This window comes from Lithobates pipiens, unplaced genomic scaffold (genome assembly GCF_037356315.1).
Source record: "Lithobates pipiens isolate NorthernLeopardFrog02 unplaced genomic scaffold, aLitPip1_a1.2 Scaffold_19, whole genome shotgun sequence".
NCBI lineage: Eukaryota > Metazoa > Chordata > Amphibia > Anura > Ranidae > Lithobates > Lithobates pipiens.
Window position 1 is genome coordinate 92,560,938 of NW_027507764.1, and position 26,661 is coordinate 92,587,598.

Genomic DNA, 26,661 nt, shown 5'->3' on the forward strand with positions numbered 1-26,661 from the left:
TGACGGGAGGACGATAACCAGTGGTGAATGTTGATAGCTTTGAGCGTATTGTCTCTTGCCTCTCTGCCCGGTACAAAGTCACCTTCTTTTTCATTACTGTCCCCCGCTTGTGTCACCTTCTACTTCATTACTGTCCCCCAATTGTGTCACCTTTTTCATTACTGTCCCCCGCTTGTGTCACCTTCTCCTTCATTACTGTCCCCCACTTGTGTCACCTTCTTCATTACAGTCCCCCACTTGTGTCACCTTCTTCTTTATTACTGTCCCCCATTTGTGTCACCTTTTCCTTCTTTACTGTCCCCCACTTGTGTCACCTTCTCCTTCATTACCGTCCCCTACTTGTGTCACCTTCTTCTTCATTGCTGTCCTCCTCCCCCACTTGTGTCACCTTCTTCATTACTGCCCCCCACTTGTTGCACCTTCTCCTTCATTGCTATCCTCCACTTGTGTCACCTTTTCCTTCATTACTGTCCCCCTCCCTCACTTCATTACTGTATACTACTATTTCATTCAATGGTATGGTGGTGGGCCACGGGGAGATGAAGCGGTGAGGTGGAGACACTGGCATGAAGAAGATCACACACACACACACACACACACACTGACCAGTCCCTCCCTACTGCCAAGTCACTCCCTCTCATGCTGCTGTGCATCGGAGAAGGAGGAGGTGGGTGGAGACAGCTGTGCAGTGCAGCACTGGACACAGGCCTCTCTTCACTCAACCTCAATCTAAGTGTGACTGTAAAGTCACTGGTTGATAGATGCTGGGGCCTAGCAACCAGCACCGGCAATCTAGTTTAGAAGGGTGGCTGTGTCTCGGAGTCGATAATATTTTCTGGGGGGGGGCAATTGCCCCTGATATTGTAGCTTGTTTGCAGTCTTGACCACAGCTTTTGCCATGCTGTAGTCTGACTATGTCCTGTGGCATTTCAGCAGTCTCTGACCATCCCCTGTAGCATGCCTGTAGTCTCTGACCACGTCTGCAGTTTTTCACAAATTCTTGGGTCATGCCCATAGCCTTTGACCATTTCATGTTTTGCATCTGCTGTTTCTGACACTGAATATGCACTGAATTTTATATGTGGCCCTTTAGTAAAGCAAAAGCCTTCTATATCAAGAGAGTTGACAACCACTGCACTCGAGGAAATTAGAAGCACACTGGATTTTATTTCCAGGCATGTGTTGCAGGGATGTACTGCATTTATTGTCCTCAGCCAAGTAAATATGAAGGCAAAATACCCCCCCCCCCCCCCCCACAGAGTATAATGCTGCCTCCCCCACAGTACATGTGACACATAAGAGTAAACATAAATTATTGTGTACAAATCAATATAGTTTCAGCATGTAGATAAAGAAAAAACAGCCAAAAACAATTACCTGTATATTCCACATTCAAATACACCATGCCAAAAATGATATTCTGGGCTATCACGTGTTCCTGACTTTTCACAATCACATTCACAGATAAATTTCAGAAAAATCTCAACTTCCTCAGTAAATCCCAATGGCTTAATTTTAATGGAATGTCTTTGGTCCTTTTTGGGGCACTTGTGAGCAGTTACACTTATCTCAAATTCAACCTTAAAGAAAAAAACATAGTCCAGCTGATGCCATGTTGCCATACAATACAGATCTGTCCAAATACTACAATGTGATGCAGATCTTTTAGTGTAAATTGAATGCATAGGATATCATTTATATGTCATGTTATCTGCCACTTTGTACCCAGCTTCCTCTATCCTGCAAGAACAAAAGTTTTAAAGCGATATTGAACCCAAAAACAAACTTTTATTATATTGCGCTTACCAATTCTTAGTTCTAGTGGTTGCATTTGTTTTCTTTTTTAGGCTGTTATTTGTATATCTTCATCTGGTAATCCAGCCAGTAAGCCTGTTGATTTTCAAAAAAACTACAAAAAATACATATTATATCTGAGTGTTACTCACCCTAGTACACTCAGTATTGGGACTGCGGGTATACCATACCAGCTAATTTATTTGTCCCTTTATCTATTTATTTTATTATTTCTTTGGCAGTTTTTGTCCAATCGTTCTACTGTGACCTGGCTCCCACACTCATCCGGGATATTGCCTCCTTGGGGGCCTGTAGATGCCCTGCTGGTTTGGTCTGGTCCAGTCTCGGTAAGCTCCCAAATATCCATCTTATATGGCAGTGCCCATGTTTTCAGGGATTACCTATTTTATATGGTTGATTTGATCGCTGGATATTGAACTGGCCCATTTCTATGGCAGAATTGATCTGGGTTTACATATGTTCTAATCCATGCTATCTCTAATATTTACATGTTTTTTGTTTTGTAAACTGATTATCTATTATCTGTTCCTTGTAGAGATATCTACACACATTTTCCTCTGAAGTATACTCCTGAAGAAGCAGATAGGTATACCACGAAACATGTCGAGGTTGAACTGACACAGGTTAAAATCCATGGTCCCCTTGTCTGGGTGGACATGTGTCCAAGTGTCGGGTTCTCCTTCAGAGATTTTATACTGTGTATTATATATTTCCCTCTACAGGCAGTCCCCAGAGTTACGAACAGGTTAGGGACTGCCTGTTTGTTCTTAAATCAGATTTGTTCGTAATTCGGACGCGCATGCGCAGAACGGTGTTTTCCGATGTTTTCTGCTGTTTTCCAATGTGCCCGCCGGCGCCGCCTGCCGTTCGGAAGTAGGAGTTGTTCGCAAGTCGGAGGTTCATAACTTGGGGACCTCCTGTATAGACCTTTTTTAATGATGATTGTCCTAAATAAATTTATATTTTTTTACAAATACGTATATGAGTCCTTGTACCATGAAGAGTCCATAGTTGCCTCAAATCTTTTGCCTCAAATTAATAGGATGACGGTACATTATGTCTATGTTTATGGTTTAGTAGTGATATTATTCACATCTAATGATTGATAAGCTGCAATATAATACATTTTTGGTTTTGGGTTTAATAATGTTTTAAGTCACTGTCCACCACATTGATTGATTGTTGTGTGTGAGATGACATTATGATCAGTGATGTGTTGTTGGTATCTGTTTCTATCAAAATGAACAGAGAATAGTGATTAGCCGAATGCCCAGGGACATGCAGGAAAAATAATAATGCTTAAGGCTGGGTTCACCCTGGTGCTTTGTGGTTTGGCTACAGCGCAGGTCCCATAGAATTTGTGCATTTTTGGCACATTTTCTGAAAGCCCACTAAAGAAAATATGGCAAAAACCTGCAACTTAATAGAGGTCTATGGAACCACGGATAAAATGCATGAAAATGGTGGATACACCAGTGCTGCAGCCAAACCGCAGCATACCAGTGTGAACCTGGCCTAACTCCAGTCAAATAGTTAAATACATCAAACAGATGAAATACATACACTATATTACCAAAAGTATTGGGACACCCGCCTTTAAACGCGCATGAAATTTAATGGCACTCTGGCCTTGGTTTGGAGGGTTCAATATTCAGTTGGCCCACCCTTTGCAGCTTCAACTCTTCTGGGAAGTCCATCCACAAGGTTTAGGGCAGGGACATGCAGTCAGGGGAGGCATGAATATAAAAAAAAAAAAAAAAAAAAAAAGAAAATCGATCTTCGAGGGTTTGTTTTGTAGCTTGGCAACCTGAGGTCATAGAGACCCCAAATTTGAGGGGTATGTAACCTAAGTGCTACCCCACCACTTGGGGCTCCTACGACCTATGGTTTATGGTTCCAGAGATACGGGGCTCCTTGCACAGCCTGTCAGAAACTAAACACAGAGCGGCCACTTTAAGTACAAGCTGTTTCTCTGTTTCTCAGACTGAGAGGTTGAGCTCACAGTGCCTCTCCTCACTTCTTGTCAGAGGCACTGAGCTCAATAAACAGCTTGGAGTCTTGGTCCAAAGGTAAAGTACCATTGGTCCCAGCTGTCCAATAAAAATGCTACAGTGGAGGCATGCCTCTCACTGCAGTGTCATAGAAGGGGGAATGTGTAAAAGACAAATGCCCCCTTCCAGCCCAGCCCTCTTAACTAGAAGGAAATAACATAGGTTTATGTGTGTAAGATTTACCCATAATCCCATTTTTTTCTCACACAGTTAAAATGGTTGTATAGTCTTTTTTTACAACTTATAATAAGGCTTACCTGTAGGTATAAAAAATATCTCCTAAACCTGTACAGTTTAGGAGATATTCTCCTCGCAATGTGCTGCTGACTGCAGTGGCGCATGCTCACAGGGGATTCTCGGCTGAAAGTCCGGCAGACCCCGGACCCAGCCGGAAAGAAATCTCCCACGCGCGCGGGAGTGACGATGCCGCGGCTCAGGCCACTCACAGCGCCCGATACCCGGAAGACATTCCGAGGGAACATGTCAGCTCCCTCAGCGTGGATTGGGCCAGATGTCAGGGCCTCGTTCTAAGATAAGTATTTCATAATGAGCTAGTAGGCGATTGACACCTCGCAAGCCCCGTCACCTGGGATGGACTTACAGGGGAAGCCCTACGCCAAAAAAACGGTGTGGGGGTCCCCCCCAAAGTCCATATCAGACCCTTATCCGAGCACATAGCCTGGCCAGTCGGGAAAGGAGATGGGGACGAGTGAGCACCCCCCTCCTGAGCCGTACCAGGCTGCGTGCCCTCAACATTGGGTGGTGCTTTGGGGAAAGGCGGACCTGCGGCCCCCCTACCCAAAGCACCATGTTGATGAGGATAAGGGTCTCTTCCCGACAACCCTGGCCGTTGGGTGTCGGGGTCTGCGGGTGGGGGCTTATCGGAATCCGGGAGCCCCCTTTAATAAGGGGGCCTCCAGATACCGGCCCCCCACCCTATGTGAATGAGTATGGGGTACGATGTACCCCTACCCATTCACCTGGTGAAAAAAGTGTAAATAAAAAAACACAACACAAGTTTTTAAAATAATTTATTGGACAGCTCCGGTGGTCTTCTCTTTTTCCATCTTGGGGGGTCTTCTCGCCGGACTCCTCTGCTATCTTCTGCTCTTTTACTAGCATCCTCCGGGACTGTGACCTCATAAGGGGCGGGGTCACCATGTGACATCACCCGGTGACCCCGCCCCTTGTCCCTAGATAAGTCGCCACACAACGCATCCCTGTCATTGCGGCCAGAGAAAGCGTGGAGTCAACATCTCAAGGAAGAAGAAGAGAAGGCGAGAAGGCAGCGGCGGCCACAGAAGACCAGGCCAACGCTAGTAAAAGAGCTGGAAGAAGAAATTGGAGGCCCGGCAGAAGAACCAAAGAGGGGGACAAGACCCTAGAAGAGCGGGACAAGACCCCAAAGTCGGAAGACGACCCCCGGACAGAGGAGATGATGAAGAAGAAAGCTGGGCTCCTCCGCTAGTAAAAGAGCTAGTAAAAGAGCAGAAGATAGCAGAGGGGTCCGGCGAGAAGACCCCCAAGATGGAAGAAGAGAAGACCACCAGGGCTGTCCAATAAATTATTTTAAAAACTTGTGTTGTGTTTTTTATTTACACATTTTTCACCAGGTGAATGGGTAGGGGTACATCGTACCCCATACTCATTCACATAGGGTGGGGGGCCGGTATCTGGGGGCCACCTTATTAAAGGGGGCTCCCGGATTCCCGGATTCCGATAAGGGGGCTCCTGGATTCCGATAAGCCCCCCGCCCGCAGACCCAGACAATCAACAGCCAGGGTTGTCGGGAAGAGGCCCTTATCCTCATCAACATGGGGACAAGGTCCTGTTGAGGGCATGAGGCCTGGTACAGCTCAGGAGGGGGGGTGCTCTCTCGTCCCCACCCCCTTTCCTGACCGGCCAGGCTACGTGCTCAGATAAGGGTCTGATATGGACTTTGAGGGGGACCCCCACGCTGTTTTTTCGGCATAGGGCTTCCCCTATAAGTCCATACCAGGTGACGGGGCTAGCGAGGTGTCAATCTCGCCGATGGAGGCAGCAACATTGACTTCCTGTGCTAGTCCCATCTACCTGAAGCCATGTTCAAAATGAATGGACTTTTCTCCATGTGTGGGCAAGTCCGTTCATTTAAAAGTCCTCCGGAAAAGTCCAGTTGTGTGTGGGCAGGTTCGGAAAGTCAGGCGGACCTCCGCTGCAAAGTACAGCGGTTTGTCCGCCGGACTAAGTCCGCCGGATAGTCCGATCATGTGTACGCAGCATAAGAGACACCTTCACATTTTCCCATCTTCACTAACCAATCCATTATTCATCACATATTCCCCACAGGATATTATCCAGGCTACTTGTACACACATCACCTTGGATCATGCGGTGACCACCTTGCGTTCCTTGGGTGCTCTCCTTGCCCCTCGGGGGGCTTCCCTGTCTCAACCCCGGGGAAGATGTTATGCCCGGTATCCCCACTCTCCTGTGCAGACACCGGGTCCAGCTTTAAGGCCATGCAGTAAGTTCTCCATTTTTTGTTCCTATTTTGTTGGAATATATATATCTCTCTACTCCCACTTCAATAGAGGGTATCTTTAACAACCAATATCCCGTTTCTCTTTCTAGTATATTACATAATTTACACTCCTGATGAATGGCTGAAATGGCAAGAAATGCGTTGAGTGCCACTAGATGTCCAAAGATACCTGGTTTCATTATGTATTTTTATCTTTTCATGTATATTTTTCTTATCTATTCATCAATTGTATTGCATGCTATGAGCAGCATGTTTTAGTGTAAGTCATGTGACTACCTATATATTTGATACAATGTTTTTCTCATGAATCAAAGTTTGAGAGCTGGATATAAAATTTTCCGACAACATGATCCGATCAAACTTTGTCCGATTGTTTGTAGAGAATTCCGATCGGACAAAGTGCCACGCATGCTCAGATCAAATTACAAGGCCAAAACTATTGGCTACTAGCTGCAACGTAGTCCCGTCGCAACGATAGAATGTCATCACGTTCCGAACGATCAGATTTTCAGACAACTTTGTCCGACCGTGTGTATGCAACACCAGTTTCAGAAAAAATCTGACGGATTATGTTGTCGGAATGTCCGAGTGTACAAGGGCTAACGATCGTGGCATATGTAACCTGTGTGTATCTGGCTCTGATACTAGCCAGTGTCTCACCAGCCACTGACCTTACCGCACGTCCCTGGTTTAGGAGTGTGTCTATGGGAATGTTTGACCATTCTTCCAGAAGAGCATTTGTGAGTCAGGCACTGATGATGGACAAGAATGACAAGAAACAAGAAAGACCTCTTTCCACTGACCTTCCCACAGTCCTCTCTTCTGCACCCATCTCAAACTGCATTCTCCCAGTTCTCTCAGATGTGCCTCCTCAGTCCTCCCAACTGCGCTCACTCACCAGCCCTCCTGGCCGTGACCAGTTGTCCTCCCTGGAGGCTCTTAGAAGCGTTCTGTCCCACTATCCTCTCCTTGCTCTCTCATGTGCCTCTATTTCCAGAATCTCTTCACTTCCTCCTGGATACACGTGGTCTCCGACCAAGGGTTACCTCCCCTCCCCCCAGACTGGGGAGCTCCCCATGGGCCCCAAAAGCCTCCAGACTTTCTCACTCCAGCTCTTCCACCCAACAACTCCTCCCCAGCTGGGCTGACCTCAGGTATTTAAGGAAGCCTGCCGACTGTCAATCAAGTCAAGGCTCCTTAAGAAACCTCAGGTAGCTCCACCTCTCCTTCCAGCACTTTCTACAAGGGAGAGGGAGTTGACAGTGATGCTACCTGTGAGTCAACAGCTGCTACCCTGAGCCACTCCTAGCCCAGAATGAAAACAAACAGGCCTAGCCACCAGCTAGACCTACCTAAATTTTCCTACTCTACAGAAAAATCCTCACTCTAGCACCTACCCAACTAGAGGGTGCTACAGTTACAGCAGAACTTTAGATCCACTTTAGGAAAATTAAGTACATGCAACATAAGTTATTAACCTGCAAATTCTTACCTGATCTCCAATAGAGATATTGGAGCATTTCCTTCCATTCTCTCCTGTTCCAATCTCTCCGTTCTTACAGAATGACTTATAATTGATTGTTACACCTTTTGGCAATTTGGTGTTTTCTAGAACAAGCTCTGAAGACAGTGACTGGATTTAAAATATAAAAAAATAATTTTAACATAAGAAGTGCATACATCCCAATCTTTGAACTTCAGAATGAGGGACACTTAAGGTGGGGGGATATCGCATCATGCAAAATGTGAGTGTGACCAAAGTCTTACCAATCGGAGGGGCTTAAGAGGTTAAACAAAACAAAGTTTCCTTTTCCCTTTAAAAAATGCAGGGGGTAGGGTTCAAGGGTACACTATGTACAGAGTGCAAAGCCAAGGGGTACACTACATACAGAGTGCATGGTTGAAGAGTGTGCTACATACAGAGTGCAGGGTTAAGGAGTGAGCTACATATAGAGTGTAGAGTTCAATAGTGCACTACATACAGAGTGCAGGATTGAAGAGAAAGCTAAGTACAGAGTGTAGAGATGAGAAGTGCGCTGTGTACAGAGTGCAAGGTTAAGGAGTGCGCTACATACAAAGTGCAGGGTTAGAGGAGCACACTAGATACAGAGTACAGGTTTGAGGAGCACGCTACATAAAGAGTGCAGGGTTGAGGAGCACACTGTGTACACTGTGTACAGAATGGAGGGTTGAAGTGTGCACTACATACTTGTAGGGGCTGTAGAGGTTGTATATGGAGGGGATCCCCCTGTCGTCCCTTAGCAGGGTGAAGCTACCACTGACATTGTCAGAGAGCCACCGGTGGTGGTGGAGGGTAGGGCGGAACTTGTCTGACATGGTGGAGATAGGAGGCAGTGGCTGGAGTGGCATTACGGTGGTGTAGGTGCTGCTCATGCACAGAGTCACAGAGTATGCTCTTGGCATGGTGCAAGGGGATAGACAGCTTGAAATGATAGTCCCCAGTTCCATCCAGGATGGAAGCTATGGTGGAGACCATAGCAGACCTGAACCTTGGAGAGGACAGCTCCTGGTTGATCCTCTGGGGGATGATGGTGGTGGTAAGCACTGTGGCTGCTCATTGGATCCTGTTTGTGGCTGCTCCCACACAGCCGTATGTCACTAGGGTTGGCATCTGACACAGGGCTCCACTCCGGGACTTAGCCTAGATTCGCCCGGGACGTCAGATTTACATCAAATCCCGGGACAGTCCCGGTGAATCCAGGATGGTTGCTAGATATGGAAGTACCACAAAGATTTGAAGGAAGCAGACAGAAGCCGAGATGATTATCAACCAGAGTCAGAAGTGCATACTTACATTATAGGTATCAATGATCAGCTGAATTACATCACTAGAGTTTGAAGACAGAGTTGTGACAGCTGATTTAGGGATCATGTTTGTCAGCTCCTAGAAATAAAAAATAACACTTAATTACAATTGTAGCCACTTTTTATGGGGGAGTATGGAAAATAGACATCACCAAACAGAATATTGCACTAAACTGTAGGTAAATAAGAAAACTAGAAGATTCCCTTCCTGGGAAATTAATTCATAATCTAATATTGGGAGCAGGAGAACTACTGCAACCAGCATATAACATTAACCATAAATATGATAATGCCTCCATGCCTCTGGTTTCCACCCACGCCCACTCATAACTTCTATACCCTTTAGCCAGTACTTGCGTACTAGATGAAATTGCTCCCATGAGAAAACTTCACAGATCGAAGCAAAAAAATTGCAGATTCGATTATTGGAGAGAGGATACTCTAAGCCCTTGTACACACGGTCGGAGATTCCGACGGAATGTGTCCGATCGGACCGTTTTGTCGGATATTCCGACTGTGTGTGGTCTCCATCGGACTGACGGACACAGTTTTCCAATTTTTCCGACAAAATACTCTGATCGGACATACTCCGATCATGTGTAGAGAATTCCGATCGGACAAAGTGCCACGCATGCTCAGTTCAAATTCCTACATCAAAGCTATTGGCTACTAGCCTGAACATAGTCCCGTCGTAACAAAATAACGTCATCACATTCTGAACAATCGGATTTTCTGACAACTTTGTCCGACCGTGTGTATGCAACAGTTTCAGACAAAATCCGTCGGATTACAAAATCCGTCGGATTACAAAATCCGACGGATTTGGTTGTCGGAATGTCCGACCGTGTGTACAAGGGCTAAAACATGCCTCAAGAAGGCCTATAAAAAAATCATTAGAAAAGACCAGATGTGAACTTCTATATTCCCAAAACCCAAAGAGAAATGGCCAAAATGAAAATGTGTCTAGATTAATAGTACCCTATTCTAATCAACATGATAAAATCCTTAACATGGTGCAAAAGTATTGGCATCTTTTGTCCATGGACCTGAACCTGGGCAAATTTGTGTCAACTAAACCACTTATTACATTTAAATGTGCCGCATCAATTAGGGATTGCATTGTCCAAAGTGAGCTTAGAGGTGAAACCTGGGGCGACCCTTGCAAGAGCAAAGGCACATATACATGTGGGGGTTGCACCTTTTATCAGTTCATACAGCTGGGACCCACATGTATACTGCCTAATGGAAAATCTTTCAAAGCAGCACATTTTGCCAACTGCAAGACCAAAGGGGTGGTGTATTTGTTACTCTGCGACTGCGGTTCATTTTATGTGGGCAAAACTAAGATTGAGCTGCGCTCCAGGATGTCTAAACACATCTGGAGCATGAAAAGATGTAATCCAGATCTCCCCCAGGGAGGACACGTAACATCTCTGCATGACACCTTTCTGAGAATCAAGTTTTTGGTTCTCGATAGAGTACATCCAAGTGCATAATAAAATCATATTACAAGAATTTAAATGGATTTTCCTGCTCCAAGCCACAATCGTTCCAGGTCTAAATGAGGCAGTCAATTACAAGCCCTTTCGTGAAGGCTTTGTATCTGGAGGGATGGAAAAATAGCCCAATCTGTATTCACACATTCTTTGTTGTTTGTGTTTTGACTTTTTAGGGTATAACTCGCCATGGGACAACCAAAGCTTTTTATTTCTATCTGTTTAGATATGGTGATATTTATTGTGATTGAGATGTATATGTCAATGCTTTGCCCTATGATTGTGTATTCGTTCATATATGGTTGTTGCTATATGTACACACAGTGTATATTTGTATGCTTTTGAGAAAAAAATCAACTCTAATTCTGCTTTTCTGCTCTTTTGTCTTATTTAAATTCTCTCCTCCTCCCCCCCATTCTTGTTCTTTATTATTCTTTTGATCTCTTTTTGGTAGTGGGATTCAGAGTGGGTCATGTGATTGATCTGCGGGAGACCGCATTCCAGGACCGAACGGCTGTCCAAATCAGAGAAGGGGGTTAAGCGTGCAGCCCTAACAGTACGGTAAGCATATTGTACGACTTCTCTGATTGGGTCGGTTGATTTTGTCTCATTGGCTCCTTTAGATTGTTCAAAGAGGCAGGTAACTTATTTCTCGCCTGGTGCTGTTTTAACAAACCTGCTAATGGTTTTCTGCTGACTGTATTATCTGTTCAGTGTCTGTCATTCTGAAAGACTGCAAATCAGCAGACTGAAAGTGCAGCTGCACGTGTGTGTCCATCCTCACCCCTAGATTCTGCCTCTAATGGTGGGGTGGAATTCTGCAGGTGTTTATAGATGGGTTACTCGAGGTTGGCTGTGTAGGACCTCTGAGGGGTTTCTCAGCTGCGGAAATTGGCAGTCTGAATGAAGGCTTGCTGGAATTGGGCAGTCTTGCAAACGTCTATAAACGGTTTTGTCGGGTGAGCTTTTCCTGAGGGTTTTTCTCAGCTGCGGGAATTGGCAGTCTGAATGAAGGCTTGCTGGAATTTGGCAGTCTTGCAACTCAGGTGAGCGGCTCCTGAGGGCTATTTCAGCTGCTGGAGCTTTCCAGTTCAAAGAGTGGCAGGTGTAATGTCTTGTCCTAAATGTGTGTTCAATACCGCAGGAAGTACTTGACAGAATCCCTGCGTGCCTATGATCCACAGGACCGGAAGACAACTGTCACTTAAAAGATGCCACCAGTTTCAGTCAAGTTCAAAGAGGGTACATCATTGCCCCGGAAACCACAATACCCCCCTTAAAGTTAGCTCAATCTGCAGCTATTTTAAAGCCTGTCAAGGCCCTCGTGTCAAATGGAGCCCTGATACCCTGCGCATCTCCATGCAACACACCTCTGTTCTCTAGGAAGAAGAGAACCCCTAAAAGAGAACCAGCTACTTGTAGGGGTGTCCCTGACTGCAAAGTACCTCACAGTGGTGGACCATGCAAACGCTCTCTTCAGTGTCCATCCTCACCCCTCCTGCTGGTACCTTTTGCATTCACCCACAAAAAAATAAAAAATCAGGAACATACCTAGACAGTTATGCCAAAAAGGGCACAGAACTCTCCAAGCTAGTTTGCAAAAGCTATGGCTATCATCCTTGACACATAACAAGAGGATCACCTGGAAGCGATTCTCCTCCAATATGTTGATGACCTTCTCCACTGTGCAGCTGACTTACCCACTGTTGAAGTCGCCTCAGAAAGCCAGTTGTGCTATCTTGCCAAACAGGGTTGCAAAGCCTCAAAGCAGTGGTGCTCAACATCTGTCATTTTTTCTTGGACACTGTCTTGTCCCATGGGACAAGACACCTCACTGAAGACAGGGTGAAAGCAATCTCCAACATTCCACTGCCACAAGGCCAGAAGCCCCTTCATTCCTTCCTTGGACTAATTTCCTATTGCAGAGCATGGATTCCAGAACTCTCCCTACTGATGTAACCTTTGTATGATGCCCTGAAATCAGACCCCTTCCAGATGTCTCCTGAAGCAATATCCAACTTTGAGGCCCTCGTGCATACCATCTCTGGCGCTAGGGCTCCCAGACTATGACAAAACGTTCAAGCCCTTTGTATCCGAACATCTGGGACATGCTACAGGTGGACTCACCCAATCACACGGCATCTGCCTACGCCCTATAGGATATTATTCCTGTCGGCTGGATGCGATAGCAAGAGGAGGCCCATCCTGTCTGCGAGCTGTCTTTGCTGCAAAAACTGTTTGACAAAACTTCAGGATTGGTCCTCGGACTCTGCCTCGTTCTGCTTGCTCCCCATGACATTGCTCCCATACTCAACCAAGATCCAGCTGAAACATCTGTCCACTGCTAGACACTTGAGACTCCTGTGTTCCTACCTTCTAGACAGCATTATTCTATTACGTTGTCAAACACTGAAACCTACCACCCTTCTTTCACTTCTCGAGGGGGGAAAGGAGGAGGAGTCGAGTCTTGACTTGTCACCCCATGACTGCATTGAACTAATGCGGCTGGAAACCACGCATCTCCCCACCGTGAGTGAAATACCCCTGCAGGATCCAGGTCACTACTGAAAACTCGGTTCTCCAAACTGAAACCTTACCACCGGTGATGTCTGCACAGGTGGCAGAGCTGAAAGCACTTACTACAGCATGTAAATTAGCAGAGGGAAAGAGCCAACATTCATACGGACTCAAGATATGCTTTCAGCGTTGCCCATGATTTTGGTGTTATAAGGACAGAGGGTTCCTGACGGCTGCAGGAACACCTGTGAAACACAGCTCAGCCATCAAGAACTTGATGGACGCCCTGCTTCTCCCAACCCAAGTGACTATTCTAAAAGTAAAGCACACAACAAACTCAACTCGAAGGAAGCTCAAGGCAATCTAGCCGATTCAGCTGCCAAACAGACAGCCAGAGGTCTACGGGAAGTGGACAGCGGGGTGGTAGAAGAAGACCATCATGTGCTTATCCTACAGACTTTCCCAGTGGACAGAGTTTATCTGAAAGAATTACAGGAAGCAGCAAATTCGGATGAGAAGGAAAGCTGTAAAACGGAGAGGAGCAACTCTCAGAGATTGACTATTCGAGTGCAACAAGAAGCCTTGTCTACCCAGGAGTATGTACCCAGCCATGGTGCAATGGGCAAATGGAGCTGCCCACTTGACAAAGACTCTGATGAACTCTCTAATCAAGTACTATGTAGCACCAGGAGTTACTCCATTGACCAACAACTTCTGCAGATCATGCACTATCTGCAATAAATGTAACCCAGAACGTAAAGAAAAGGCACAGAAGAAGCATTTGGCAAAAGCTCTATACCCCTTCCAGAGGATACAAATTGATCACTCCCAAATGCCAAAGGAGTGACAGATTCGAATACGCCCTAGTGGAGGTGGACATGACTGCCAGGACCACAGCTAAGGAACTACTGAGTGAGATAGTATGTAGATTAGAGAATGGATCGATCAGGCCCAGCCTTCACAGCAACCCTTACAAAAGAGATTTGGGCAGCACTGGGGGTTCAGTTGGCTCTGCACACCCCTTACCACCCTTAAAGTAGCGGGAAGGTAGAAAGGATGAAAGGGACACTAAAAAAACAGGATGTTAATGATGACCCAAAAGACTAACATGAGTCGGCCAGACAGTTTGCCCATTGCCCTGTTCAGTGTCAGACACACTCCTCGGGGGAAACATGCTCTATCCCCTTATAGAATGTTGTTTGGTTCAGCCCCCAGACTTGACTGTTACTTTCCACAACAGTTACAGTTGCAATCTGATGTGTTGACTAATTATGTAACCGCATTATCACGGGAATTAACCCAAATGCATGTCCAGGTATTTTCTTCCATTCCAGATCCTGAATTAGATACAGGAACACACCAACTACTGCCTGGAGATTGGGGGCTGGTAAAGAAATTTGTGAGAAAACATTCTCTTGAACCCAGATATGATGGTCCATTCCAAGTTTTGCTGACCACAGCCACCTCAGTTGAATTGGCCGGGAAGAGCACCTGAATACACACTTCCCACTGCAAGAAAGCTCCAACCCCTGAAGACAAAATCCCGCTTGTCCAGATAGGGGTAAGGGTACTAATAATCCTGGTTCTTTTACCCCCGATTGTATGCTGTATTCAACCTTTCGTAAAGAAGTTAATGAGCAAGGCTGTAGACAACAGCACACCTACATTTCTCCACCAAGAAGAAGAAGACCCTCTTATGATGGAGGATGACAAACCCTTCACTCCTCTACAGTCACTCCCTGTCCAGAATCTCACAATCTTGTCCTTGGCGTTGATGTTCTTTTTTCCTAACATCTATGTCCCAGCCTCCACAGCTGTGTAGACTGGCAGATTCGCTGCCTGTCTCTGCGTAGGCGCTGTCTGCCGGCTTGGAGATGATATGTTACTTCTCTTCATCTCCTGCATCGCATACCGTGGTCTCCTAGGTGACCATGCATGCATGACATCTTGGATGTGGGCAGGGGGTGGCGGCTATTTCAGCACACATGCATGTGTGGGTGATTACCATCACCCACACCTGCTAGGAGGGTGAGGCATTTTGATCAGCCCCTATATATAGGGAGGGCTATCAATGGTTCAATCAGTGCTGTGGCTTTTGATGAGGCAACACACCTATCTATGGTCGCTGCTGACACCCCCTATTCAGTGCCAGGCCATTCTTTTGGGTGCTGGCCATCTGAATTACACTGGCGAGGGTGTTTTTTGGAAGCGCCCGATTAGAGCCATAGGCTTGAATAGGTGTCAAAAATGTGAGAAGCAGGCGTAACGCTGTGCGTTGCTTCTCACTCAGCTGTATGTTGGCAAAGCGAAACATTGAACCACCTCTCAGCCAATCTGGTTGCCGGGTCTGTGTTACCTGTCACCTGATTTGCTGAAATGACAGGCGCTGTGATTGGACGCCTATCAGGCATCCAATCATAGCAGGAGCGGGCGAGAGAAGACATCGGGTCGGAGAAGAAATGGAGGACACCGGACACTGCTCACCTCCTGCTGCCATCACCTGCTGCCCACCCGAGACAAGGTACGTGCCAAGCAGATGGCGGGTAACATTTGACACTGTGGCAGTGGCAGCACTTGGGGCACATTGGCGGCACTTGGGGCACAGTGGCAGCATTTAATGGGCACAGTGGAAACATTTGGGGCACAGTGGCAATATTTGGGGCACAGTGGCAGTGTTCAATGGGCACAGTGGCAACATTTGAGACACAGTGGCAACATTTGGGGCACAGTGGCAGTGTTTGATGGGCAAAGTGGCTGTGTTTGATAGGCAAAGTGGCTGCGTTTGATGGGCAAAGTGGCAGCGCTTGATGGGCACAGTGGCAGCGCTTGATGGGCACAGTGAGGTTGCAATTGATGGGGGGGGTTTTTTCAGAAATTTTCAGTTTGTTTGCAACCCCCCAAAAAATTTGAGCACCAGCCGCCACTGGTCCCGAGTAAGTAGTAGTACATGGCTGGGAGGATGTAGTTCCAGATACTATAATCCTCAATGACCACGAGGACTCTACTTCTCATGCCTCTGCAAACTTGCGTTGCATGGGCTCCCTTATTCTTCAAAGCCTGCGAAAGGACCTGAGAATTATTGGCATACTTGACCACTGATGCAAGGGGAAAGTCTCGGAACTCATCCTCCCCTCGCAGATGGAGTATAGGATTAATATCTTGAGGGCACCTTAAAGAGGACTTTATGCCTTTCCAGACTTTGGTAGGTTACAGTCTCATGGAAAAGCTAGTTTTAAGGCTTCTGTTGGTCAAAGGAGAAGCGGTGGAGAAGGGGGCCGCCTCAATGATGCATTTTTAAAAACAAAATTGTCCTCCGTGCCCAGAGCTGTCAGCTTCAAGATCCCAACAGTAGTGTCTGCATCATATGCTGGAAGATTATTTAGGGGCAAAAACGGACATGGACAGCTTTCCAGTAGATGATCCACTGGGTTTCTGGGTCATGAGAATAGACCACTGGCCAGAACTTGCCCAGTATGTTGTTGAGCTGCTCGGCTGCCCTGCATCCAGCGTACTTTCCAAAAGGGCATTTAGTGCTGGCGGAGGTTTTGTGACAGCTAAAAGAGTGTGTCTGTCCACAGACGCCATTGACCGGCTGATATTTGTCAAAGTGAATCAGTCCTGGATTAGCAGCAGCTATCGAGTCCCAAATGCTGATGTCTCTGATTAAGTGTTTTTGGGATCTCAAATCTCTGCAAGACTGTCTAGCTTTGTAGGTGTTGATTTTATCTTGAAGTAATTTTTTGGTATAGGTTTCGTGAGCACAATTAACATCCAAGGACCAATTTTTCTGCACCTGTTTGACAGTGCATCAAATTTAAATTTTTTACAGAAAGGTCAATTCTTGCTTTCATCAAGAGTACTTCTAGAAGGTTACGGGGTGAAGGCACCACCAACACCCAAAGACCAATTTTTCCACAACTGTGTGACAATAGCATTGATTTTCAACTTTTTACAGCAAGGCCAATTTTTGTTTTCGTCAAGAGTACCTCTATAGGATTATGGTGTGAAGGCACCACCAACACTCAAAGCCGAATTTTTCTGCACCTGTTACTTCTATCTAAAGTCTACGAAAGGGACACTAGACTTTATCTAAAAAAAGGTGTTAAACTTGGCCTGAGTGTACTATAATTTGACTTCTTCTTTTAAAGCTTGCTTACTGTGGTGCAAAACTTTATTTCCATCCAAAGTTTGCCAAAGAGACACCAGAATTTATTCAAAAAATCTCTAATCTTGTTCCAAATGCACTAAATTGTGACCTCATCATACAGACTGGATCCCCAAGTTCACAACTCACCTTCTCCCTCCTCATTCACATTCTCTCTTCCCATGCACAACACACCTTCTCCTTGCCCCCCAGCTCATATTCTCACCCCCTTGCCTATCCGTAGATCACATTTTCCCCCCTCCATCCACAGTTCACCTTAGCATGGCCCCCATCTACAACTCACCTTTTTATTCCCTGTCAACATTTCACCTCTACACATCTCCCTATTCACAGCTTACAACCCCCAGTCCACAACTCACCTCTGCCCCTCCCATCCACAGTTTATTTATGTCCCCATCCACATTTCATTTCTGCACACCCCAATCCACAGCTCTCAACCTCTGCAACCCCACATTTTCCCCCACAGCTGTCTTAACTTTGTACCAACATCCACAGCTCTCACTTTGCACAATATAACCCCCCCCCAGCTATCACCTGTACACAACACCCCCACCACCTCTCCACAGCCATATCTCTGTACAACTGCCTCCACAGCTGTCACCTTGTGACCTTGATGCATTAGAGCGGTGCAGGTGGCACTGATCTATTAGGCATGAACTGTTTTTTTTTTTTCTCAGATTACTTCATGTTCATCTGTGCAGGCGGAGACAGAAGCTGCCCCTGGAATCCACACATTTAAAAAAAGGCTAGTGGTTGCAATGTTGGGACCCAGGCCACCCATCAACAGATGTGGGGCACCTGCTGGATACTGGAGCTAGCACACAGAAGCCTGTGGAGAAAGTGATTAGCACAGAAAACCTCCTCTACTGGCTTCTGTGTTAAGTGACAGGCTGAGGAGGACAGGGCTTCCAGAGGCGGTTAAAAAAAACTCTGATTCTTTGTTTCAGAGACCTGAAGACAAGATCAACGCTGATGGGGAGATCCTCCAGCTGTTGTCCAACCAGCGTGGAACACAGCTTCTCATCAGCAGAAATCGGAGTGTGGCACTGAATCTCAGAGTCAGCCTATCTACTATGCACTTTAATCTCTCACTAGTAGTATCTAATCTGACATGTAATCGGAACTCTATCTACCAGAAGTGGCTGGTGGATATCTAACCTGGCTCTAGCCTATGCTAGTTATTGAGCCCGAAGCCAAGTATAGTTATAGAATCCCAGACCAGAAGAGACAGGGTTAACAAAATAACAGGAGCTACATATAAACTCTACTGTAATAAACCGGTTCATCTATTAATACGGTATACTGGAAGGTGACTACTACATATATACAATAGCACGGACCTTGCTATCTGGCAATGTGCATGTGAGATAATAACAATAGGACAGAGGCTTGTCTGTCACTAGGATTCAGATCAAGAAGTTATGGGCAGTTATAGTTAAACAGCCAGAACACAGGAACAATTACCTAATACTGTAGTCTCTGTTTCTGGTTTGGATATAATATGCAGCTACTGTATGTGGACATGTGGTGTCAACCCTTCCTCTCTCTCCACTTTCTCCTTCTGGGGTTTTTAATCCCTTGGCGCCAGCCTTGCGTGCTCCCAGCACAGTTAGCATCCCCTAACTGAAAGTTCCCGATTGCTTCAAAAGCTTTCAGACCTTGTGACCACCGTGACAGCCAATCACAGCTGTTACGTGATCTTAAGCCGCGCCCCGCCTCCCGGTGTCATAAACCTCTTAAAGAGGTTAAGCTTTCCCCTCAAGACAGGAAGTGCTAAAACATAATTATACATAACACTGTGATATTAGCAGCTAACACTAGAGAGCAGTAGATCCCTACACTATTTATAAAAATAGAACTATTCTAGTGGGGTAATTATCTGGGATGCTCATACACAAAGTACAAAAAAGAAAAAACACTTCACATACCTTGTAAAGAGGCTGAAATTCCTCAGTAACAACAAAGACTGTTTGTATGTTGTTTTCTCTGAGCTTCTGGACCAAGTGTGCAATTGATGGGTAGTCCTGTGAATGTACGTACTCAGTAAATATATACAGTATATATTTTGGTTGGTTTAAAAGTATATCACTATGCCCATGTTAAACAGGAAATTGTGCAAGCTGTTCTTAGGGGACCTAGAATTCAGACATTTTAGATTCTTTTTCAGCTATCCAGTCCACTAAGATCTGTTCTAGAAGTATCTAACTATACTCCCTGTTTCTTCCACCAAAAGCCTAAACTTCAGCCACGCATGCCAATAATATAGTAGGCAGTAAGAATATGCCAGCATATTTGACCCTTATATATATATTTGACCCCCATGGCCAGAATTACACCTAGCTGACCTCCTGGACAGTAATCTGGAAGAAAGGTTGACAAGGTAAAATTGTAAAGCGTCATGCAAACTGTTGCACAATATATGGCACTATATAAATCCTGTATAATAATAATAATAACAAGGAAAAAATGGAAAGGTTGCACTCAGCAGGTATTAGCTTCATTTTTGCATTGACATTGAAGTGCCAATAGCTTCTGTATCTTGAGCTGTGCTAAGGGATTAGTGTTTATAAGCCTTTAATAAATCAAAAGCATCAGCTTAACCACTTCAGCCCTGGACCATTTTGCTGGTCAAAGACCAGACCACTTTTTGCGATTCGGCACTGCGTCGCTTTAACTGACAATTGCGCGGTCATGCGATGTGGCTCCCAAAGAAAATTGATGTCCTTTTTTTCCCACAAATAGAGCTTTCTTTTGGTGGTATTTGATCACCCCTGCGGTTTTTATTTTTTGCGCTATAAACAAAAGTAGAGCGACAATTTTGAAAAAAGCGCATTATTTTTTACTTTTTGTTATAATAAATATCCCCCAAAAATATATAAAAAAAACATTTTTTTCCCTCAGTTTAGGCCGATACGTATTCTTCTACATATTTTTTGTAAAAAAAAAAAAATCGCAATAAGCAATTATTGATTGGTTTGCGCAAACATTATAGCGCTTACAAAATAGGGGATAGTTTTATGGCATTTTTATTAATAATTTTTTTTTTACTAGTAATGGCGGCGATCAGCGATTTTTATTGTGACTGAGACATTATGGCGGACACATCGGACATTTTTTACACATTTTTGGGACCATTGTCATTTATACAGCAATCACTGCTATATAAATGCAGTGATTCCTGTGTAAAGGACACTGGCAGTGAAGGGGTTAACCAGTGGGTGGCAGTGTAGGGGTTAAGTGTTCCTAGGGGTGTGTTACTAACTGTGGGGGGCTGGGCTTTCATTTAGTGAACACTGATCTCTGCTCCAATCACTGTTTACAACGGCATTTCCTCGTTTAGCCACCCCGTGAGATGATCGTGGGTATGCCCACGGCGATCGAGTCCGCGGGACCCGCAACCAGACTCACGGGGGTCCCGACCTACACGCGAGTGCGCCGGCGCGCTCGCGATGGCAGGGCGGCAAATTTAAAGGGACGTACGCCCATTTGCCTGCTCGTGCTATTCTGCCAATGTACATCGGCGTGCGCCGGTCGGGAACCGGTTAATTAAAAATTAATTATATCTTTGGATACAAAGCAATAGAAATATACCCAATTTTCCTAAGCTTTATAATTATACTCTTACAAATGAAGAATCCACATTATTAACACAGTCTAAGAGGAAAAATATGATCAAAAAGCACAAAGAAGTCTGCAGACTCACATAATAATGGCTCATTGTGTACATATTGTCTTGCATGTAACATTTCCCATCATTTGGCAGAACGATTCCTCCTAATTTGCCATCACCAGCAAAATGGAAACCATTATCCGTAGAGATCACCAACAAGCGTGCAACATTCCTCCATCCAATGTGTTCCTAAAATAAAACACCACAACATAAAGGACATGTTTTCATGGCAGAAAATGCAATGCTTAAATACTTATGGAAACATGAAACTGTGTCATAATCTTCTGTGTCCAATGCCACCATGACAGGACAAGACGGCTAGGCAGAATGACAGCAGGATTACCACCATTCCCGTTATTTTATATACAGTGAGGGAAAAAAGTATTTGATCCCCTTCTGATTATGTACATTTGCCCACTGACAAAGAAATTATAAGTCTATAATTTTAATGGTAAGATTATTTTAACAGTGAGAGACAGAATAACAACAAAAATATCCAGAAAAACTAATTTAACCACTTGCTTACTGGGCACTTAAACCCCCCTCCTGCCCAGACCAATTTTCAGCTTCAGCGCTGATGCACTTTGAATGACAATTGCGCGGCCATACAACACTGTACCCAAATGAAATTTTTATAATTTTTTTTCCCCACAAATAGAGCTTTCTTTTGTTGGCATTTAGTTACAGCTGGGAGTTTTATTTTTTGCTAAACAAACAAAAAAAGATGCAAAATAAAAAAAATAAAAAAATCATGTTTCATAGTTTGTTATAAAATTTTGCAAACAGGTCATTTTTCTCCATCATTGAAATGCGCTGATGAGGCGGCACTGGTGGGCACTGATAGGCTGCACTGGTGGGCACCGATAGGCTGCACTGGTGGGCACTGATAGGCACAGTTAAGGCGGCACTAATAGGCACAGATAAGGTGGCACCGATAGGTACAGATAAGGCAGTACTGATGGGCACAGATAAGGCGGCACTGATGGGTAGTGATGGACGAACTTCCGACGGGACATTTCGCGAACGCGGACCGCGAACGCGGCCGATAGTTCGCGAACCGTAACGTTCGCGGCGGGCCCCATTGACTTCAATGGGAGGCGAACTTTGCAAACCTACAGCTCAAATTTGCAGCCACAAAATAATTACTAGCTGTGCAAACATAGTTCCACCACATGGCCAATGACATAACACATGTATGAGGTGAATCTGGGATCGACAACTACAAGCATTCTTTTTTTATATGGGAAATTGTTGTGACAATTCAGGACTGTGGAGCGCATGAAGGCAATGGAGGAGAGGGAAGGCCAGGGTAGGCAAAGAAGAGGGTGCAGGAGATGATCACCAGCAGCGTGACATACAGCAATGACACCTGCACCGTGATAGAGATATCTGACACCAGCACCGTGATAGAGAGCACTGACACCTGCACCGTAAGCAGCCCCAGGAGGAAGTCAGCATAGCACAGGGATGGTGGGAGCCCCTCATAATGAGCATAGCACAGGGATGGTGGGAGCCCCTCATAATATGCACAACAGAGGTACAGCCCCAGGAAGAAGTCAGCACAGCACAGGGATGGTGGGAGCCCCTCATAATAAGCAGTCCCAGGAGGATGTCAGCATAGCACAGGGATGGTGGAAGCCCCTCATAATAAGCAGCCCCAGGAGGAAGTCAGCACAGCACAGGGATGGTGGGAGCCCCTCATAATAAGCATAGCACAGGGATGGTGGGAGCCCCTCATAATATGCACAGCAGAGGTACAGCTCCAGGAGGAAGTCAGCACAGCACAGGGATGGTGGGAGCCCCTCATAATAAGCAGCCCCAGGAGGAAGTCAGCACAGCACAGGGATGGTGGGAGCCCCTCATAATAAGCAGCCCCAGTAGAAATATGACACCGCTCAACCTCTTCAAACAGGAGGGTACGGGCATATAGTACGGTGTGCTTTTTTTGGACAAGGAAGTGAGCCAAATGAAGAAAGAAGGTCTGTGTGCTCGATTAAAAAAATCGTTTATAGACATATACATGGTCTACTGGTCACATGTGTTGAATTCCTCCGAGATCCATGCCTCATTCATTTTTAGAAATGTGAGGTAGTTAACACTGTCGTGAGCTAGGCGAGTACGCTTATCGGTCACGATCCCCCCTGCTGCGCTGAACGTCCTTTCGGACAGGACACTGGACGAGGGGCAATTCAACAGTTCCATTGCAAATTGGGCAAGCTCTGGCCAGAGGTCAAGCCTGCCCACCCAGTAGTCCAGGGGTTCATCACTCCTCAGAGCGTCCACATCGGCCGTTAACCCAATGTAGTCGGACACCTGATGGTCTAGGCGTTCCCTGATGCTGGATGCGGATGACACCTGTCGATGGGTCGGCTGAAAGAATGACCTCATATCCGAAGTCACAACACATCTTTAAACAGGCCTCTTCTTGCAGGCGCTGTTGGATTGGTACCCGCAACTCCTTCTCTGGGAGTGGGAATTGCTCCTCTGCCAGCGCACGCAAAAGCAGCATTTCTCGAAGCAAGGCCTGGAAGTGCTCCATTCTGACAGCCCTCTGTGACGGCGGTAACATTTCCGCCATTTTGTGTTTGTACCGGGGGTCTAAGTATGTTGCCACCCAGTACTGGTCCTTGACCCTTATGCTTTTTATACGGGGGTCCCTATTAAAACACTGGAGCATGAAGGCCCCCATTTGCACTAAACTGGAAGTGATGTGGTGGCCTGGCTCCTGCTCATCATCCAGGATAATGTCGTCCTCTTCATTCTCCTCTCCCCATCCACGCACAACAACAGGGATCCCAGAAAGGTTTAAAGCATGCTCTTCTTGCTCCCCCTCATCCGCCCCGGCACCATCCTCCTCTGACTCCTCTTCAGAAACCTGTTGTTCACTTGTCTCAGATAGAGTAGCCCCCCTGGGAATTCATCCAGCATTGCGACTTCCTCATCTTCCCGCTCCTGCTCCTCCACAGCTTGATCAATGACACGACGCAATGCACGCTCCATAAAGAAGGCATAAGGTACCATGTCACTGATGGCACCATGGCTGCGACTGACCAGTTTGGTGATCTCCTCAATTGGCCGCAGAAGTCTGCATGCATTGCGCATTAAAAAAAACCAAGCTTCCCAGAACCTGTTCTGCCTCAGAGTTCGTACAGGTAGTCGTTAACTGCACGTTTCTGCTGGAACAGCCTATCAAGCATATAGAAGGTTGAGTTCCATCGCGTCGGGCAAGCGCAAATAAGACTTCTGACCGGCAGATTGTGTCGCCGCTGAATGTCAGCAAGGCGAGCCATGGCCGTGTAAGATCTTCTGAAATGGGCTGAGATTTTCCTTGCCTGCCGCAAGATGTTCTGGACCCCAGGGTATTTGACAACGAATCGCTGCACGACCAAGTTTAAGATGTGTGCCATGCATGGCACGTGCGTGATTTTGCCCTGTTTCAATGCGCTAAGCAGATTGGCACCGTTGTCACACACCACTTTACCAACTGTCAAATTGAGCGGTGTTAGCCACTGATCTGCCTGTGAACGCAAAGCTGAAAGGAGTGCCGGGCCAGTGTGGCTCTTGGCTTCCAGGCACAACAGACGCAGCACGGCATGGCAACGTCACACCTGGCATGTCGAATAGGTTCTGGGGAGCTTCGGCGGCGCAGAGGAAGAGATGCTAGCAGCGGAAAAGGAGGAGTCACCCGAGGAGGAGAGGGAGGAGCATGGAGTAGGTGGAGGAGGAGAAGAAGAGCCAGGCCTGCATGCAATCCGTGGCGGTAAAACCAAATCTACACGGGTGCCACAGGTTACATGCTTGACGGCCGTCAGAAGGTTCACCCAGTGGGCAGTAAAAGTGATATACCTTCCCTGCCCGTGTTTGCTAGACCACGTGTCTGTGGTCAGATGTATCTTGGCACCGACACTGTGTGCCAGAGATACATTCACTTGCCGCTGAACATGGCCATATAGCTCTGGGATGCCCTTCTCTGAGAAATACTTCCTTCCTGGGACCTTCCATTGTGGCATACCAATGGTCACAAATTTGCGAAAGGCCTCCGAGTCCACCAGTTTATATGGCAGTAGTTGGCAGGCCATCAGTTCTGACAAGCCAGCCGGCAACCATTGGGCAAGAGGGTTATTCGGCGTCATCATTTTTTTACGCTCGAACATTAGGCCCACGGAAGCCTGCCTTTTTGCAGAAAAACATGAGCTTGGCGTGATGGAAGGTGGAGTGGAGGACAATTGTGAGGAGAGAGGAGAAGGAGAAGTAGAAGACGAGGCTGGACAATGAGAGCCTGGAGTGTGGCTTTGTGTGTTCCGTTGCTCCCACTGGGCTCGGTGATGGCTGCTCATGTGCCTTCTTAAGGCGGTCGTCCCTAGGTGAGTGTTGGGCTTACCACGACTAATACGTTGACTGCAAAGATTGCAGATGGCAACGCTATTGTCAGCAGCGGACACGTTAAAAAAAGCCCACACTGCGGAGCCATGTGCCGGCGTCCTGGGAGCGCCAGATGGGACCGTACATGGTCGATGACTCGCTCCTGATACATTAGCAGTCTGCTTTGTCCCTCCTGTGCAATGTAAGTTATTCCTGCTTCTCCTCCCTATCTTCTGGTCCATATCTCCCTCTGAACTCCCCTCCTCTTCCTCTCTTGTGGACACCCACGTGACATCACTAGACACGTCATCATCGACGTCACCTTCCCCACCGCTATAAGTAGAGATCTCGGAGTAGGCAGCAACACCGGGGACCAACCTCCTCCTTGGGCTGATCTGGGTACTGTCGTCAGACTGCTGAGTGGTGGTTGTTGCTACCTCCTCTTCCTGATCCAATGCCAAGAGTGGCTGCGCATCAGAAATGTCTTGATATGGATCGGAAAATAATTCCTGTGACTCAAGCGGAAGGTATGTGGTGGTGGTGGTGGTGTTGTTGGTGGTAGATCGAGAGGATGAGGAGGGTGCAGAAGAGTAAGGCTGAGTGAGCCACTCAACCAAGTCTGGTGCGTCCTTTAAAGTAATTGAACGCACCTTCTGCAACTTCCCACTTTGGCTCAAGCCTGTTGCTCCTGCCCTACCCCTACCACCCCTGCGGAAGGGCCTGCCTCTTCCTCTGCCTGTCATATTTTAAATGACCCTGTGACAAAACTCTCAGTCCCTATACTGATAAAGGACTGCTGCAGTATAGGGCAGCAGTCAGCAGTAGTGCACCTCAACCCTATATATTGTGGACCTATACCAGTCCTTAAGGAATAGCAGACTGTACCTCACTCAACCCTATGTACTGTAGTACCCTATACCTTTCCAGTCCTTATAAGGACCTTTGTGGAACTAGTAGGTTGTGAATGATTAGCAGACTGTACCTCAGTCCCTATACTGATAAAGGACTACTGCAGCAGAAGGGCAGCAATCAGCAGTAGTGCACCTCAACCCTATATATTGTGGACCTATACCAGTCCTTAAGGAATAGCAGACTGTACCTCACTCAACCCTATGTACTGTAGTACCCTATACCTTACCAGTCCTTATAAGGACCTTTGTGGAACTAGTAGGTTGTGAATGATTAGCAGACTGTACCACAGTCCCTATACTGATAAAAGACTACTGCAGCAGAAG

General features: G+C 46.3%; 1 protein-coding gene across 3 annotated transcripts in view; it reads right to left on the reverse strand.

The window, feature by feature from the left end:
• Nucleotides 1-26,661, reverse strand: part of LOC143996174 (integrin beta-1-A-like) — a 103,827-nt gene that overhangs the window by 26,212 nt on the left and 50,954 nt on the right. For 2 of the 3 annotated variants that reach the window (XM_077491086.1, XM_077491085.1), the window contains exons 7-11: nt 21,098-21,253; nt 19,323-19,418; nt 9,206-9,295; nt 7,883-8,023; nt 1,378-1,580 (exon numbers count right to left, since the gene is read on the reverse strand). In XM_077491086.1, the coding sequence (XP_077347212.1) occupies nt 1,378-1,580; nt 7,883-8,023; nt 9,206-9,295; nt 19,323-19,418; nt 21,098-21,253 (686 nt within the window). The remainder of the gene's footprint in view (nt 1-1,377; nt 1,581-7,882; nt 8,024-9,205; nt 9,296-19,322; nt 19,419-21,097; nt 21,254-26,661) is intronic. The other variant, XM_077491087.1, reaches the window with a different exon arrangement.